Source organism: Rutidosis leptorrhynchoides, chromosome 3, assembly GCF_046630445.1.
Source record: "Rutidosis leptorrhynchoides isolate AG116_Rl617_1_P2 chromosome 3, CSIRO_AGI_Rlap_v1, whole genome shotgun sequence".
NCBI classification, from domain to species: domain Eukaryota; kingdom Viridiplantae; phylum Streptophyta; class Magnoliopsida; order Asterales; family Asteraceae; genus Rutidosis; species Rutidosis leptorrhynchoides.
This window is the reverse complement of record NC_092335.1, coordinates 34,833,849-34,853,451: the sequence shown is the minus strand read 5'-3', so window position 1 is coordinate 34,853,451 and position 19,603 is coordinate 34,833,849. Positions and strand designations below refer to the sequence as shown.

The following is a 19,603-nucleotide window of genomic DNA, read 5'->3' as shown; positions in this document are numbered from 1 at the left end:
GGATAATTTAGCGTGTTCAAGTATTCTGTTGGATATAGTAGTTCCGACTCACCACCGTCATTCCCTTATGGTGTAGCAGTATCATAACTTGCATAGGTTGTAACCGGGCCATCAACCATATAGACGACCAACTTATTTATGGTGTCTGCTGCATCGTTTTTCAGGCAAACAATCGCTTTTTGTTGTAATTTTGCAGCATTGGGATTCTGCAACGTTTCTGGGGGTGGATAAAAGAAATTAGATTCGCCAACCCATTGTCATCATCAGGAACACAGTAGGTTTTAGGAATTTGTACCCAAATACTATTAACCGGGTCTTCTAAATCACGTGTTCCAACCTCGCCATTTCCAATATCCAGTAACCATACGGAGAAAGCAACGTTTCTTTCCTTCTCCGATGGCGTCAGCCCTGGCTGCATTAATCGCATATTTTCGCTAAATACAAACACATTGATTTCCTGCCACAAATACGAACATGTAATGTAAGAGCGTACTATAGTTGATTTCTTGCCTTTTTTATGAACGGGTAATGTTTGTTTAAAGTCACCACCGAGAATCATAGACTTACCTCCGAATGGCGAATTTTTGTTGCCGAGAATGTCTCGCAGGCTGCGATCAAGAGCTTCGAAGCATCGTTTATTATTCATGGGTGCCTCGTCCCACACAATAAGATCTGTGCTTTCGAGTAGCTTGGCCATCTGGGTGTTTTTGTTTACATTGCACATTCACTCATCGGTAAGGTCAATTGGTAGCTTGAATCGAGAATGAGCAGTTCTGCCCGAAGGCAGTAACAAATATGCTATTCCGGATGACGCTACGGAAAGAACAATCTTTCCGTTGGCCCTTAGCCCCGTGATTATGGCCTTCCATAAGAATGTCTTGCCCGTGCCACCATGACCATAAACGAACACAAGTTCTGTCCTGTTGTTCGAGGAAGCATCACGTATCAGCTCGTAGATTCTTTTCTGCTTCACATTCATCCTTGATTCTAGATGAATCAGCTCCTCACTAAGTGATTCATGGTCATAGTTTCTCTCCTCCATGATCAAATAGTTTGCAAGATCTAGTAGAAGGTCATCTTGTAGAGGTGGCAATGTGAAGTCGCTGAGTGTCTTTCCACACTGGTTTAGGAGAATTTCAACCTCATATAGAACATAGTTATGCAGGTCATCACTGTTTATGTGTAGCTTTGCCATCTTCAAAGAGGCCGCTGCTCGCAGAGATATGTCGTCAAACATCATTTCCCAGTGCTTTTCCCAAAGAGCAAGCGGATTCGAGACCACAGAATACACCAGAATGTGGGTAAAAAGCGACCGTATCTGAGAAGCTGTGGAGGATGCCGATGCTTCTTCTAGCGCTATAGTCCATTCTTTATCATCACCCAGGAGCCCAGCGACCTCGCAAGCAGAACGGTATGTCTGGTATTCAACCTGGTTTACGGTTCTAATATCTACAAAGCTTGTGCACCCCTTTTGATGGCATAAAAGCATTCTTAGGAAGAAAAAAAAAACCTCTCCGAATGCGGGAAGTATGTATGACATCCTTCCAATTGAAGACTTGTTAATATTCACTCTACATTTCCAGGTTTTTTGTGCTTGATACCAAACAAATTCAGACGGAAAATCCAAATATGTTAGGCGCCTGCCAGTGGAAGAAGAGGCGTTATAACATAGCCACTCAGTCAAAGTAGTTTTCTTCTGTTCCATTTTTTCGACAATTTCTTGAAGTGGTTGGTTGCCACGGAACTTCATAAGCTGCATATTCTCCAAATGGACAGCCAGGATCTGAACTGCCGGTTTCACGATGATGAATTGGGAAGTTAAAAATATGCCAGCAAGCTTCATGCGGGCAAATGAAACGATCATCTATAAAAATCTGAAGTTCATCTACTGGTTGAGAGACCTGTGGCCTCGTGCGGTTGTTACTACCAACTGGTTTGGATATGCGAGCAGCAATGCGGTCGGTACCCTTTGAAATGTATTTGAACAGGTATTTGATCATGCTTGTTGAGCCACAACACTCAACATTTATATGAGCTTAGAAAGTCATACAAAGTAGTCTGTTGTAAGGAACTACATAGCTGTTATCGAGATGGACCCCGGAACTCGTTGTATACACACCAGTATTATGCCTTCGGTAGTGTGCACGGCCATCAGCATCAAAGAAGGTTTTGTCGTTGTATTTTTTTGGAAATTTTTTTGTGCAAGTAGGCCCTTCCATGCATGATGCACGTAAGTTTGGAATGCCACAGGGTCCATGCATCATAGTGGCGGAGATCAACGCATAACCAGCGAGGTCGGTTCTCGGGTCAGGAAGTTCAGCAGATATGTAATCATCTATTCTTTCGCTTATAGGTGATGAGGATGAGGAATGCAACCACACTAATGTGTGACAATGGGGTAACCCTCTTTTCTGGAACTCAATGGTATACAGAACTAAAAAAAGTTGAAAAAAATGCTGTTAGCAACGATTAAAGAAAATATAAATGACATAATCAACTAAATACAAAAGTAAGGGGAAATTATGTTGTAGTATTACATCCTCTAAAGTCACCTAGTGGTTTCCCGTCTTTTAAAAAAGTAACAAATTCTTTGACTTTGAAGTGGAAAACACGCGCGACAATATCAGCCCGGTCTGATGCAGTAAGCCGAGGAAAAGGCTGCAGATACCGAGCTATTTCTAGCCACCTAACGTTGAAATTAAAAGTGACAAAGAACTGTGGATTCCCAAAAACACGACAAATCACCAGGGCATCAAGGTAGTGGCTGTACATATAACGGGGACCACCGGTGAAAGAAGCTGGGAGGATAGTTCTACTGCCCACGTCTGAACTGTTCTGATCACCTCTGCTAATGGCGTCGTACAAACCCGAGAGGTAATCTTTTCTGATATCTTTCCGTTTCTTCCTAATGTAATCCATCCGATCTAATTCAATACTACAATAGACCGTGATAACGTACTGCTGAAAGAGTCGCCCCAGCCTCAACATGAGGCTGTAAGAATTGAACCTATCATGAAGCTGGTAGCAATAGAACATATTCATCGTCATTTTTCTAACCCGACCACCAGTGGAACCTGGAGCATCAACCAACTTTAAACCGGGATGGAAACCTGGTTCGCCAAAAAAGAACATCAATGGGAATTGTAGCGACATATATGACGGATGGAGTTTGTTAACTCGCCTAGGGTACTCAGACCTTGGGTGGATTATTACATCATAATCCGAAAGTGCCTGCGGACCAGCATCAAAGACAATAGCCCCTATTGCATCATAAGTAGGAAGGCTATGCTGCTTTGATCCGGTGACACTGAACAATCGAATTTTGAAAGTAGGAATCTCGGCAGCATTACATTTATCTCTGGCTGTCCGAATCAGTCTCACAAGCTCGTTATGCGAATCGAGCATATGAATAAGCTTGCGCACAATACCTTCACAGATTCGATCTGAATCTCCGCCATCAAAATGGGCCATTCTGTTTTCAACCTCGCTGCCCGTATCGTAGATGTAAAGCTGCAGAAACCTCGAACACGCTCCCGGTTGAGGGCACAGGGAACCAATCCAGTGGTAAATCTGGCCCAAAACTTTGAAAACATACGGAGACCGGCCGTCATTTATGGTCACATCAATGCGAGCACCGAAAGAGGTCATACTGAACATCTGATTGTAAGCACGGACGTTATCCATGAAACCACGTGTTTCTAAAAGTTCCTTCAAAGCGCCAGGAGGTTCTTCATAGCTTGGTAACTGCACACAGCCGTTCTCACAGCAACAATGATAGTGGAGTTTTTTGTCCTTGAAGTATGATCTGATGTGTTCGGCATGCCAAAACAGGGATCCGCAATGGGCACAAACGTATGTGCAATCACCACAGTCACGATACAAAGGAGAGATAGCTGAAAAAAAGGAAAAAACAATCAAGACAACAAATCCAAGGGCCGTAAGTGGCTTTAAAAATACAGAAAAAAAATGACTAAACAACAGGGCAAGAATAACAAATATACAACAACATTGCCAAAGTATGCATAAAAATACTTGCTAGAGAACCTCTAGAGAAACACCAAAAAAATGCCAATGAGTGCATTGAGGGAAATACACCACCTGAAGAATCGAAAGCTGCAGACAAACTATATATGGGTGTAACTCCATGTTGAAGTAATGGAGTAAGTAACTGCAGTGCAGGCCCGGAATTTACGACGCCTGGTCAAAAAGGAATTTACAAATTCACAAATAAGATCTAAAAACAGCTAACAAACACACGAAAAAAGAGGCAAAAAATTTATAAGAATTGCAAGAATAACTAACGTATGATTGTAAGTTGTTGATGACGATGCTTCCAAATTACACCTGCGTAGAGATGCCCGCTTTGCAGCTTGGTGTACAGAGACCACATCATTGGGTGTATCTGTTTTGTCATCCTTTTTTTTCTTTTTCTCGCAGCTCTCACCATTATAATCAGCAACACAATTATGAAGACAAAAAAAAATAACAGCACTATAGAGACGAAGCATTCCATCAATGAAAGGTAGCACATACTATCGAAGGAACAACACAGCCCACGATAACAACATATTAAATAACAAAAAAAGCAAAGAAATTACCTGGAAGGATGAACTGCAATTGCACGGGCCTGAATTAAAGGCAATAATTTTTAAAGATGTTAATATCAATTAATAAACCCTAATGCAATTTATTTATAAGATTACAGGGGAAAACAATCAAAATGGTATAAAAAATAATATAAATGAATAAACTCCATTTCAATTATTTTGCTGTTTCCTATGGTGTCTGTAAACAAAAGTTCAGGAAGTTCTATGAAACAAATTTATGTTAACTATTCAAACTAATTTGAAGATAATGGTGCTATTTTGCTTTTTCATATGTTGTTTGTAATCAAAAGTTCAGGAAGCTCTAAATAACAAATTTATGTTAACTATTCAAACTAATTTGCACATATGGTGCAAAGTAGTTTATGATACATATACATATAAGAGGTCAAAACATACACAGATACAGAGATATTTTCAATTGTAGTTAAATACGTTTAAAAAAAACATAAACATGCTGTTCAGGATTTCTGCAATGGAAGTTAAAAAAACACAAACATGCTAACCTAAAGAGGTTCTAAATAACAAATACATGTTCTGTCAAAACATACATATATACAGAGATATTTTCAATGCGAGTTAAATACATTTTAAAAAGAAATATAAACACGTTGTTCAGGAATTTTGCAATGGAATTTTAAAAAACACAAACATGCTAACTGTAGTGACCCGAACTTTTCCATGTTTATATATATTAATTGAGATTGATATTTACATGACTAAATGTTTCCAACGTGTTAAGCAATCAAACTTGTTAAGACTTGATTAAATGAAATAAGTTTCATATAGACAATTGATCACCCAAGTTGACCGGCGATTCACGAACGTTACAAAATTGTAAAAACTACATGTTGTGGTATATATAGACATATATATATGGTTGACATAAGATTATGATGAGTAAGTATCTCAATAAATATATTAACAATGTGTGATATACATAAGAAATAAGATTACTAAGTTAAGAAACTCGAAATGATATATATAACGATTATCGTTATGATAACGTCTACTAAATACATATGTATCATATTAAGATATTGATACACTATATTTAACATGATAAAATGATATTTAAATATATCATTAAGTGTGTTAACAATGAACTACATATGTAAAAACAAGACTACTAACTCAAGAATTACAAAACGAGACTTATATGTAACGATTATCGTTGTAACGATATTTTAATGTATATATCATATTAAGAGATATTCAAACATCTTAATATCATGATAATATAATAATTTAACATCTTATTTGATATAATAAACATTGGGTTAACAACATTAATTGAGATCGTTAACTTAAAGGTTTCAAAACAACACTTACATGTAACGACTAACGAAGACTTAACGACTCCATTAGAATGTATATAAATGTTGTGTTTTGATATGTATTCTTACACTTTTGAAAGATTTCAAGACACATATCAAAGTACTTCTACTTAACAAAAATGCTTACAATTACATCCTCGTTCAGTTTCATCAACAATTCTACTCGTATGCACCTGTATTCGTACTCGTACAATACACAGCTTTTAGATGTATGTACTATTGGTATAAACACTCCAATGATCAGCTCTTAGCAGCCCATGTGAGTCACCTAACACATGTGAGAACCATCATTTGGCAACTAGCATGAAATATCTCATAAAATTACAAAAATATTAGTAATCATTCATGACTTATTTACATGAAAATAAAATTACATATCCTTTATATCTAATCCATATACCAACTACCAAAAACACCTACAAACACTTTAATTCTTCAATTTTCTTCATCTAATTGATCTCTCTCAAGTTCCATCTTCAAGTTCTAAGTGTTCTTCATAAATTCCATAAGTATAGTTTCATAAAAATCAAGAATACTACCAAGTTTGCAAGTTTACTTCCAAGCTTTCTAATCCATTCCAAGTAATCATCTAAGATCAAGGAACCTTTGTTATTTACAGTAGGTTATCTTTCTAATTCAAGGTAATATTCATATTCAAACTTTGATTCAATTTCTACAACTATAACAATCTTATTTCGAGTGAAAATCTTACTTGAACTGTTTTCGTGTTATGATTCTGCTTCAAGAACTTTCAAGCCATCCAAGGATCCTTTGAAGCTAGATCCATTTTTCTCATTTTCAGTAGTTTTATCCAGAAAACTTGAGGTAGTAATGATGTTCATAACATCATTCGATTCATACATATAAAGCTATCTTATTCGAAGGTTTAAACTTATAATCACTAGAACATAGTTTAGTTAATTCTAAACTTGTTCGCAAACAAAAGTTAATCCTTCTAACTTGACTTTTAAAATCAACTAAACACATGTTCTATATCTATATGATATGCTAACTTAATGAATTAAAACCTGGAAACACGATGAACACCATAAAATCGGATATACGCCGTCGTAGTGAAACCGGGGGCTGTTTTGGTTTGGATAATTAAAAACTATGATAAACTTTGATTTAAAAGTTTTTCTTCTGGGAAAATGATTTTTCATATGAACATGAAACTATATCCAAAAATCTTGGTTAAACTCAAAGTGAAAGTATGTTTTTCAAAATGGTCATCAAGATGTCGTTCTTTCGACGGAAATGACTAACTCTTTACTAATTGACATGTAACTTAAATTTCCGACTATAAACCTATACTTTTTCTGTTTGAATTCTTAAATTAGAGTTCAATATGAAACCATAGCAATTTGATTCACTCAAAACGGATTTAAAATGAAGAAGTTATGGGTAAAACAAGATTGGATATTTTTGATCTTTTTAGCTACGGGAAATGTTTAACAAATCTATACAAATCATATCCTAGCTATCTTATATTGTATTATACATGTATTCTAATATATTATGTAATCTTGGGATACCATAGACACGTATGCAAATGTTTTGACATATCATATCGACCCATGTATATATATTATTTGGAACAACCATAGACACTCTATATGCAGTAATGTTGGAGTTAGCTATACAGGGTTGAGGTTGATTCTAAAAATATATATACTTTGAGTTGTGATATAGCCTGAGACGTGTATACACTGGGTCATGGATTGATTCAAGATAATATATATCGATTTATTTCTGTACATCTAACTGTGGACAACTAGTTGTAGGTTACTAACGACGACAGCTGACTTAATACACTCAAATCTTTAAAACATAATAAAAATGGTTGTAATTATATTTTGATCATACTTTGATATATATGTACATATTTGTATAGGTTCGTGAATCGATCCGTGGCCAAGTCTTATTTTCGATGAAGGAAATATCTGTGAAAGTGAGTTATAGTCCCACTTTTAAAATCTAATATTTTTGGGATGAGAATACATGCAGGTTTTATAAATGATTTACAAAATAGACACAAGTACGTGAAACTACATTCTATGATTGAATTATCGAAATCGAATATGCCCCTTTTTATTAAGTCTGGTAATCTAAGAATTAGGGAACAGACACCCTAATTGACGCGAATCCTAAAGATAGATCTATTGGGCCTAACAAACCCCATCCAAAGTACCGGATGCTTTAGTACTTCGAAATTTATATCATATTCGAAGGGTGTCCCGGAATGATGGGGATATTCTTATATAGGCATCTTGTTAATGTCGGTTACCAGGTGTTCACCATATGAATGATTTTTATCTCTATGTATGGGATGTGTATTGAAATATGAAATCTTGTGGTCTATTGTTACGATTTGATATATATAGGTTAAACCTATAACTCACCAGCATTTTTGTTGACGTTTAAAGCATGTTTATTCTCAGGTGAATATTAAGAGCTTCCGCTGTTGCATACTAAAATAAGGACAAGATTTGGAGTTCATGTTTGTATGATATTGTGTAAAAACTGCATTCAAGAAACATATGTCGATGTAATATATTTCTATTGTAAACAATTATGTAATGGTCGTGTGTAAACAGTATATTTTAGATTATCATTATTTAATAATCTACGTAATGTTTTTAAAACCTTTATTGATAAAATAAAGGTTATGGTTGTTTTAAAAATGAATGCAGTCTTTGAAAAACGTCTCATATAGAGGTCAAAACCTCGCAACGAAATCAATTAATATGGAACGTTTATAATCAATATGAACGGAACATTTCACTAACCTGAAGAGATTTTAAATAAGAAATATATGTTGATTATTCAAACTATTTCACACATCATAATTCAAAAGCTTCTAAAAAATTAAGATAAACATAGTAAGTTGAAGAGTTTGTAAATCATGTGCATTCGATACAGTGGCGATTCTAGGATCGTAATTCAATGGGGTCCCATACAATATGAGTGATATCTTGTAAAAAAAATTTCTAATGAATGAAAATTTACTTCCATATAAATCACTAATTTTGAAAATTTATGGGGTCCTATCTGTAAATTTAGTGGTGTCCTATATAATTTTAGTAGTAATTTATACATAAAAATATTTAACTAATGGGGTCCTTTGACCCCACTCCACTCTAAGTGGAGTAGCCACTGATTCGATACATACAAATCGAACGTATTATCAACATGCAGCAATCAATAATAATCAATAATACTAATTAAGAAATTCAATAGGAAGCATTAATTAAGAAATGGAATACCAAATACATGTGCTGATAAACCGAAAGGTGGAATCAAGAGAAAATGGAGCTTGCCTTGCAATACGAAAACTGGAATTAGAGTTGGAATTGGAGAAGATATTAGAGTTGTAAACAAAGAAGCATGTTGTTCATGAAGGCCGAGGTGTCCAAGGTATGGGAAGTATGGCACAACAATACATGTCTGTACTATCTGTACAGATGATGAAGCAACCCCTCGTGATGGTTTTTTAAATAATAATTCCAGCTCGGACCGTTCACCACTCCCTTCCCGGTTCTTTTGGCCGATCGACAACATAGGGCAAAAGGTGAGCAGTAGCAGTTTGTCGGAGGAGGGTGGACAGGTGGACCAACGGGAAGCCAAAAATCCCACTTGCTATTAGTATGTGTATAATAATAAGAAACTTGCCTTTTCTGAAAATATAACGATAATTCTTTTTTGTTGGTTGAGTCATTCCTCAAATAGGTACAGATGTACATGGGGTTAAAAACCTGACAAATTGAGTGGCTTTCATACAAAGATCGTTGCGAGTTTTCAGAAACCATTGTTGGCATTATGGACACAATGTGGTAGAGTACATCATATGGTGTGGATATTAGCATTTTTGTATAACGTTAGTGTTATGTTCATTTATTTATTTTTTAATTAAAATCATCTTTGAGGGCTATCTTTGAACTCTATTATTCTTTTTGTAATGCACATTTAAACCGTGTTATGATCTATGAACTCTGTTTATCAGTATTTCAAATGTTATATTGATGCTACATGAAACTTAATTTAGTAATTTGATTGATTTATGTTATGTAAAATGTATTTTATTTAGATTGTTGTTCATAGTTGTTTATGCTTTATATTACTTCGCTAATCTGTTTATAGCCCCCGAAGAATTTGACAAAAAATCATTTGATTCTTTGCTATAACAATCGAAAACCAAGTTACAAAAACTCCGTTTCTACTTTACTATATTTTCTTAAAAAAAATTCGCGAATTCGCGGGTCTTTAACTAGTATAAGAATATTGTTAAGTATAAATTGACTTATTATCATTTGCACCTAATATGTAGTTTGATAGTATTTTTATTGGGGATTTAAAACAAACCGAATGCACGCTTCTATCACGTAAATCTAAAATTTTGCTCCAACTTATAGTGGATTCGTAATTGGCGATATATATATATATATATATATATATATATATATATATATATATATATATATATGTGTGTGTGTGTGTGTGTGTGCGCGCGCGCGCGCGCATGAGTGTTTAACCATTATACTCCCTTTTCTCCGTATAACAAACTTTATGTTTAGTACTGTAGTAATTTTTATATATGACTAAATCTATGTTTAGTAGTAACAACAAATTATGTTCATTCACAATCCACTCAAGTTCTGATTTATTCTAATTATCTAATTTAGATATTTGATTTTGAATTTCCTTTGAATTAATAATAAATTCATTGCCCCATAAGGCCATAACTTCACATGCATGTAAATAAGACGTTACCCTTTTAATAAATCTCTTTCATTATTATCTTATACTTTTGAACATCAAATATACTTTATCACCTTATAATTTTTTTTTTTAGCAATTATTGTTGGATGTCACAAGCACTGTGCAAAACACCCTGTCTCAAGTCGTTGCGACGCCCGTTGCGATGGTTTGGTGACTACCACGTCCCGTCTCGAAGAAAACCGTCTAATATGACAGTCAACGGTCAAAATTTGTGTCAAAGTTGAAAAAAATCGGGTCAAAGTTTGTCAAAATTAGAAAAAACCATAAAATCGGTAAAATCGGTCAACTTTGTCGTATTTTAATTTAAACTTTTTGTATTAAATTAACTGCGATAGCGATTATGGGTATAAATTAGTAAATTAAATTTTTTCGATTTAAAATATGCATACATATATACATTTATATACTTATATATTCAAAAGTCAACTTTGATTAGCGTCCGTCTCGACCCCCGTCTCGACCCCGTCTCGAACATCTCGACCTTTTTAGGACTCAACCATCTCGACTCCGTCTCACATGTTTTGCAACCTTGATCACAAGTTATCGAAGTATTAAATTATATATCCTTTTCTTTATATAACTAACAAAGAGATGTAACTTATAAATCACTAAGTTATCGAAATATTAGATTGTAAATTACTAACTAACAAAGAGATGTAACTTATATACCACCAAAAATTACATCTACATCACTATCACTAATCATGCTTTAAATTACAGTACACTACAATATTATAAAGCAATTTCTATGATGTGTGGCTAATAGTTGGTGAACAAACCATCACCGATAAACAAAGATTCGACAAGTGTATGTAAAGTATAAATAAAAGTTCAACAAGTTAATTGTACGACCACCCCTATGGTTTTAGTTACCCGCCCATTACCCGCTCATTACCCGTAACTAATCATAGGCACCACTTAGTTATCCGCGTTAGTTACCCGCTTTCACCATAGATTTAACGGATGAGTTATAGGAATTGCGGGTCCCAGTGCTTTTTAATGTTGGACTTGATGCTTTATTGCTTGTACGTTGTATATTAAGAGGAGTATTGTTTTAGTCATGATATGAAGTGTTTAGTTATGAGTTAGTTATAGGATATTGGTGTTGATGTGGCGCTGATGTGGAAGGTAAAGAGGATGAATAGTTTAGTTACGATAGAGAGTGGCCTACGAATAGGCAAGGGCAAAGCTTTAGGGAAGGGAGGGGTTGTGGCCTCCACATTACAATGAAAGTTTTGGTATTTTGAATTACAAACGTTTAATTCTTTGAATCAACTAAATCATATTATATTCTGAATGAAAAGAGATATAAATCTAAATGGTGAAGGTTCACAAAATTTAAGAACTAAAACTGTTTTAATTATATCACTCATACGGATTCTAAATTCGTTAATTCAAAAGCTCAAACGCTTATAACTCAAATGACTTAAATTATATTTTATTGTTACCTTAAGTTCAGATCCGCATGTCTAGGATAAGTCATATCTTGTTTGAAATATTATCAACGTATTAAAAATTTATGTTGTACGCTAAAAAAAATAATTTGGTCTTCTTTATAAACATCTAATATTCGGTCTCTTTCATAAAATTGTTCAATCTTTATCACTGCGAATAGGATTATTGATTTGCACCCATATCAGGAATCTATGATATGATGACGATTGAAAGATATCACAGGATCGTATGATAAATAACAAAACATATGTTAATTTGAACTTGAAATATACAATTAAAATATATCAAAATATCAAATTTATAGCTAACGTAATATGCAATGCCATTGATCTACCTTGTTGGCGTACTTGATGGATTTATCGAATGTATTTAGAAAAGGGTAGTTTAGTAAATATGATATGATATAGTTAGGGGTTAGAGATAAGAACATATATTCTTGAGCCAGTATTAATTGAGGGTGATGATATGTACATAACCATTTTTAACACATACACAACTAAATATGATTTACAATGTTGTACTGTACAACACTGTAAAACATATTTGGTTGTGTATGTGTAAAAAATGGTTGTGTACATATAAAGTAGGATAGTCATTAGTAATCAATGTACACTTAGGCCACTCCTTATCGTAACTAAACTATTCATTTTCTTAACTTGCCACATCAGCGCCACATCAGCCTCAAAATCTTATAACTAACATATAAAATCTTATAACTAAACACTGCCTATAATGACTAAAACTATCTTCCTCTTAACTGCCACGTCGGTAATTATTTTCTTTATTATTTATTTTAATTAACACAAAATAATTACCTTTTTATATATATAAATTACACATCAGACTACCAATATTTTTTGTATTTGTTACTTTTAAATAATGTATTCAAAGGTGTTGTACAATATGAACTATAGCTTGTACATAAGGCATTAAAAGGTGTTGTAGATCATGAATTAAAATTTGTACGTTTTTGTTGCACAAATCATTAGTAATATGGAACCCACATAATATATTTAAATTAGTGTCATATGACCACAAAAGAAACAAGTGGGACCGAGTGTGGACCAAATATGCTGCTACTCCATATAATCCATCGCCAAATTGATGGTGAAGTCTTATAAGTAGCACCCATAATGAACCGGTGCCTATAGCACCATGTGGGTAACTAGTGCCACATAAGCTTATGAAGACGGGTAACTAACCCATAGGGAGTGCTCTTAAGATTGTCCAATATTGGGTCCCACATTCCGAAATCTCTTTCACTTGTCACTCTCTTGTGACTTGTGCACGTGAGATCGAAAATATACCAGTAAAATGACCTGTGAAATTATGAGTTTGTTTAAACGAAATAGTTTAAAGATATGTTTTAGCTATTAAGTGAATGTAAATGCTAAAGTCATTTAGTTTAATGACCCGTGAAACCACATATTCTGACTAAGAAACTTGTCGTTGTTTTTACAAACATATTGATATACTTAACTTAGTCAGAATAAATAAACTACATTTATTCTCCCACCATTTTTTCCAATTTTCATCACAATTATTATTTTTCTTGTTATAAAAGTTACATTACAATATTTTATTGAAACATGTATTTTACATACATATGTAACGTAATTAATCTCACGAAGAAAACATATATTTGAATAATAATAATAATATAATAATACTCCCTCCGTTTCACTACAAGTGTCCACTTACTTTTTGCACAAAGTTTTAAGAAATCCCACTAACTTCATTCCCCACCAATCAGAAATCTTCTCTCTCCATAATAACCTTTTCTGATTGGTTGAATATCAAGTGGATACTTGAAATGGGACAGTCCAGAATAGAAAGGTAAACACTTAAAATGAGACGGAGTTAGTATTAAAGTTTGCTCTAAAACTGAGTATTTATATTTTTAATAATTATTTTTAGTAATAACTAATGTCTCTTTAATTTTTTTCTAAAATACAATTATTATATGAAGGTTGTACAATATGCTTCAAAGTTTGTACAAGTGTTCATGGTGTGTTTTGTAAAAGATTGTACAATTTGTTTTAAAGTTTGTATATATGGTCATGGGGGTGTTTTATCATAAGGTTGTACATAATGTTTCGAATATTGTACATATGGTTATAGGGTGTGTTTGGATGAAAGTAGCTGGAGCTGGAGCTTATGAGATAGAGCTGGAGCTGGAGCTTATTTTTAAAGCTGGTAGCTGGAGCTTATTATTTTTTACAAGTGTTTGGTAAACTAGCTGGAGCTTATTTTCCAGTTCATAAGCTCTACTTTTTTTCATAAGTTACTAAAAGTAGCTTATTTTTTCAGAGCTTATGATTTTCATAAGCTCTACTTTTTTTCTCTACCAAACGAAGCTTATGACTTGGAGCTTATTAAAATCATAAGCTCAAGCTCCTATAAGCTCATATAAGCTCCCATAAGTTCCAACAAGCTCGTCACCCAAACACACTCATAGACTATTTTATCATAAGGTTACATAATGCTTCATATATCATACAATTAACATGTTAATATTTTTATTAAAAATAATTAATTATTTTAATGACATCATCAAATTTTTTCTTTCTTTTTGAATTTTTTTTTTAAACTTAGATAATCCTTATTTATAACATTATCATTTTAGAGATTTATATTATATACTATAAAATAGATTTTATACGTATAATTGAATAAGAGTTAAATGTATGATTCTTTAAATAATTATTAAAATCAATTTATATGTAAATGAAACCTTCACTAAACATGCCTTTAAAATTATTAGTATTATTCATGCCCTCATAAATTCCATAAACTGATTATAGTGAGAATCACTTTATATTTTTTAAAGCTAGTCTATATTATTTTATGGTAATATTTAGAGTGTTGCCAAATTTATAGGCATGAATCGTTAACTAACAATATAACATCAAATTAAATTATGGATAACAATAAATCTTTATTATTAATTGCTACATATACGGAATTTTTAGATATAGCTAAGTGAATTTCAATTAACTTAAATATATAAATAAAATATTTAATTAATGTTAATGACATTATCAAGATGACTTAGATTTTTTTTTATTTTTAATTTTTTTCTTAACAAAAGAATTAGCCTAATCATGACATCATCATTATAGAATTTTAATAGAAACTAGTTTAATGACCCGTGAAATTACGGGTTTTATTTAATGATATATGAATATAACCACACTTACATTCTTGTAGAAATTAAGGCCCCCGGAAAATGGCGGTCGAAACTCTAACATTAAGTACTAAGGTAGCAAATTTTCTTGTCGTGTAAGTTCCAACCCACACGAAAGGCGTAAACGAATGTATATGATCAAAAAGGAACTCACTGGACTACGGGAGAGTTCTAAGTATGTTGTTTGGCATCCGTAAGATAATTCTCATAATTATCGACATACAACAAAAAAATCATTAGGGCTATGAATACAGCAAACAAATTGGTCTTGAGAAGCAAGCATGGATGATGATGATGGTAGAAAAATGAAATGTAGGAAACAATAGATTGCTTTAATGCATAATTTTGATGGTAACAACTTGACCAGAATCCCACTGATCACTACACCTTCATCACAAAGTCATTCTTCATCAAAGTTAACCCCCACATACAACAAATAAGCAGTAAATGTAGAAAATCAAAAGCACTTCCATTAAAAACCTCATATCTTTATGAATAACTTTGACACTGTAGTACAAAATGAATTTGGCATAAATAAATATCCTAAATAAATATCCCGTTAAGTAAAGACCAAAGAATAGAGAAAAGACAATTCTTTTATAACAATCAACATATTATAAAAGAACACTAATAAAAGAACATAGTATAAAAGAACAATCAACATATTATAAAAGAACATTAATAAAGTCAAAACTACAAAACATCATTAACTTACATTTTCTGCTTTCACATTCAACCACAATATACTTCTCTTGACCATAGAGTCGACTATCAAAATAAACCAGAGAACAGGTACCAGTCCTGTCTCGAACTCACATAGATTCGAATTATAAACTGAATACATGCTTCGTCTCCAAATTAACCAATACTAAGTACATTAGTCAAAGTAAGTGAGATTAATAAATCACCATATATTGCACAATGCACGATTTTGACCCAATCTTTCATCTCAAACATCTTAATATTGTTCCTTACCTTCCACCAAAGTTTCCAACCCATGAACATCACCCAAAATATCCCAAAAAAAAAAAAAGACTTATGTGTTGAAATGAGGATAAGTCAAAGTTGCTGGTTTGATTTATCTTCTTCAAAAGTTGATACCTAACCTAACCTAACTAATCATCATCATGACATTCGCCAAAAATATCAACTAAAAAGCAGATATAAAATAATAAGAATTTTTATCAGATAAAAGCATAAACAGTAGTGTACTTTATAAACTCGGTTCTAGGATGCAAACTCAGTGAGCACCTCATCAAAATAATAGGTATCTGAGCCCTAACTGTTCTTTCGTAATTAAGCAGTTTAATATGAACACAAAATCCAGTGTCTAAACTCCAAACAACAAATAATATTAATAGTAAAATTGTAGCTCAATTTACCTTTGGAGCATATATAACGTATGAGATGTATGATGTTGCACACCTCTGGTACACAATTTGCAAAATCGGCAGCTGCTACCGATTTGTTGCTATTTTGAGGTTTCAATCTCACTGCAACTGGTCAAACTATAACACAGAAAGATTCACATATCAGAATATAACAGTATCATAAAATGATCTTTATATGATCATAACCTTACAGGTCATAGTATCAAGAATAGACAAAAACAAATAAGCTTACAAGTTGGAGAATCGAGTTTCACTAAATCAGATAACATTATACAAAACCTGTGAACTTCTATAGAATATGTGAACATTAAATCCCAATTTCTGTAATCAAATCCAACACATATGTTAGGGTTGTGATTTAAAAAGTTGTGCAATACACTATTGATTTAATGAATACAAAATTAACATCATAAAAAATCAATTCTACGCATGAATCCAACAAATTAACATAAAAATTATAATCGCAAACTATAAATTAATATACAAAATGAAATCCTGAAACTACCTAACTATTGAGAAGAATAAAGAAATTATGAAAACTTATAATTTTAATTTCTACGGTTACGGAGTAGTAGATAGTAGAAATTTAAAAACAAATGAAGACTTACAACAATTTGAGAAAGAAAAAATATGTGAAGAAGCACCGCCAAATCTTGAATTAAAAAGTGATCGACAGTTTAAGTTTAGGCGAGATGATGGTCTTGAGTGTGTTTTTAGGGTTTTGATGAAAGAGGACTTGCTATGGAGATGAAAGAAAAAGCATACGAAGAATGAGTGAACCCTAATTTGAAAAGAGGCGTGCCGTGTGCGAAGGGATTGACGTTAGGGTTTAGAATGAAAAGGAAGCAGTCAAAAATGTCGGATGTAATAAAGTAATTATTTAAATATATTAATTATTTTTAATGACATCACTAACCCCATCTCAAATTTTTTCTTTTTTATTTTGTTTTTTATTTATAAAGAAAAAATGTCTATTTATGACATCATCATGTTAGTGTTTTAATAGAATCTATAGATAGATAGATAGATTATAGATTTTTTCAGTTTCACGAATTTAAAAGTGAACTAGATGTATATATAAAACATATATGTATACTATTATTGATTTTAGCATATCATATAATTCCCTTACAAAAAAGATTATATATGGTATTTATTACAATTAGACCATTTGCAATGCAGCGTTACCAGATCGTGATGAGCTCGATGGCGCCTCCATCGCGCCCCTGTGCGGTGTGATGGAGGGATTTTGGACCTGGCGCGATGGCTGGATCACGGATGGTGATGGAGGAGATGATCGATTTTGATTGGCTGGTTGCAAGAAAAAGTTGCAAGGTATCCGTTGCCTTGCTGCAAATGTATCCGTTACCCAAATTAAATCCGTTGCCCAATTTAATTATTAAATGAAAACATAAATTTTATAAATAATAAAATTTACCCACCTCTATAAATAATCATCTCATTTCTCACAACACTTTCACACCACTTCCACTTATTACTTACTAAACACTCTCTGATATTCCCACTTTCTTAAACAATGTCTCAAAATCCCGAAAATAATGAGCCCGGTTATGGTAATTTATACAACTTCGGGTTACCTAATACTCCCGGTTCGAGCTCAAATTCCCCACAAAATGTTCTGGGTACTCGACCCGTTGGTAATGTTTCACAACATAATCTTTTTAATGATTTCAATAATCCATTGTTTTTTTCTCAATTTCTACATCAACAACAACAACACCAACAACTTCAACAACAACACCAAAACTTCCAACAACAATTTCATCAACCTTATCAACAACAATTACCATCACAATTTTCCAATTACTCGCAACCCGGTGTTATACCATTTCAACTTCCAAATACGCAACCATGGACACAAACACAACAAACTTTTACACCTTTAGATAACGAAGATGTAGATGAAGTCCGTGGTGGAAGTCAAGAACCACAAGTTCGGGTGCGTTCAAGTCATAAACGAAAAGGCAAAGAGGTTGCGAAAGAACCACAACATAAAAAATTGTGGACTCCAAGCGAAGAAATTTGGTTGGCGTCATGTTGGATTGATTGCTCGCAAGATGGTGTTCATGGTAACTCACAAAGAGGCCCGACTTTTTGGACTAGAATTCGTAATAAGTTTAACAGTAACGATCAAGGTTTTTTATGAAATGACGATCAGTTAAGTGGAAAATGGCGTCATATGGATAAGGCGTGCAAAGATTTTACTGCCTTATACAATGAACAAGAACGTAACCCAAGGCGTAGTGGTCGAAAAGAAGATGACGTGTATAATTTAACGGTGCAAAAATGGCAAGAACGAGCATCAAAGCCATGGGCTTACAAGGATGTTTGGGAATTCTTGAAGAGGAAGCCGAAGTGGTATACACCACCTGCAATTGGTGGAAGTGGTGTGCGTAGAAGAAGAGGTTCACAACTTTAACTCGAAGATGAAGACGATGATGTGGTTGGTTAAAACCAGATAGTCTATCTCGGGGAAGATCAGTTAAGCAACCTTCAGGAGCTATTTGGAGCAGATGAGATTCAACGGCCAATGGGAAGAGAACGATCAAAAAAGGCTGTTAAAAAATCTGGTTCGTCTGATGCGGGTACTTCATCACGTGGTACGAACTCTTCAAGATTCGACGAGTTGGCTTCGAAATGGTCAGACAATAAGGAAAAAGAAGTGGAGAGGCGAAACAACATTATGGATTAAATTGTAAAGGAAGAACGAACAAGATCTGCAGTGGAGGTCATAAAATTATTTAAACTTAATTTAGAAGAAATCGCCGATCCGAAAGAAAGGAAATCCGCTTTAAAGTTCAAGAAAAAGATGGCCGAGAAATACAAAGA

The 19,603-nt window shown here is 33.6% G+C and overlaps 2 protein-coding genes across 2 annotated transcripts; both read right to left on the bottom strand.

Annotated features, from left to right (window-relative positions):
• Positions 1–724: 724 nt before the first annotated feature.
• Positions 725–1,843, bottom strand: LOC139899859 (uncharacterized). Its single transcript, XM_071882688.1, has one exon. It carries the CDS (start codon positions 1,841–1,843, stop codon positions 725–727), a length of 1,119 nt encoding a protein of 372 aa, XP_071738789.1.
• A 193-nt stretch (positions 1,844–2,036) lies between these two features.
• LOC139899858 (uncharacterized) lies at positions 2,037–16,951 on the bottom strand. Its single transcript, XM_071882687.1, has 7 exons — positions 16,945–16,951; positions 16,788–16,861; positions 4,599–4,627; positions 4,343–4,491; positions 4,033–4,197; positions 2,553–3,893; positions 2,037–2,434 (listed from the first exon to the last, which is right to left on the bottom strand). Exons 1-7 carry the CDS (start codon positions 16,949–16,951, stop codon positions 2,037–2,039), a joined length of 2,163 nt encoding a protein of 720 aa, XP_071738788.1.
• Between the last annotated feature and the right edge of the window lie 2,652 nt (positions 16,952–19,603).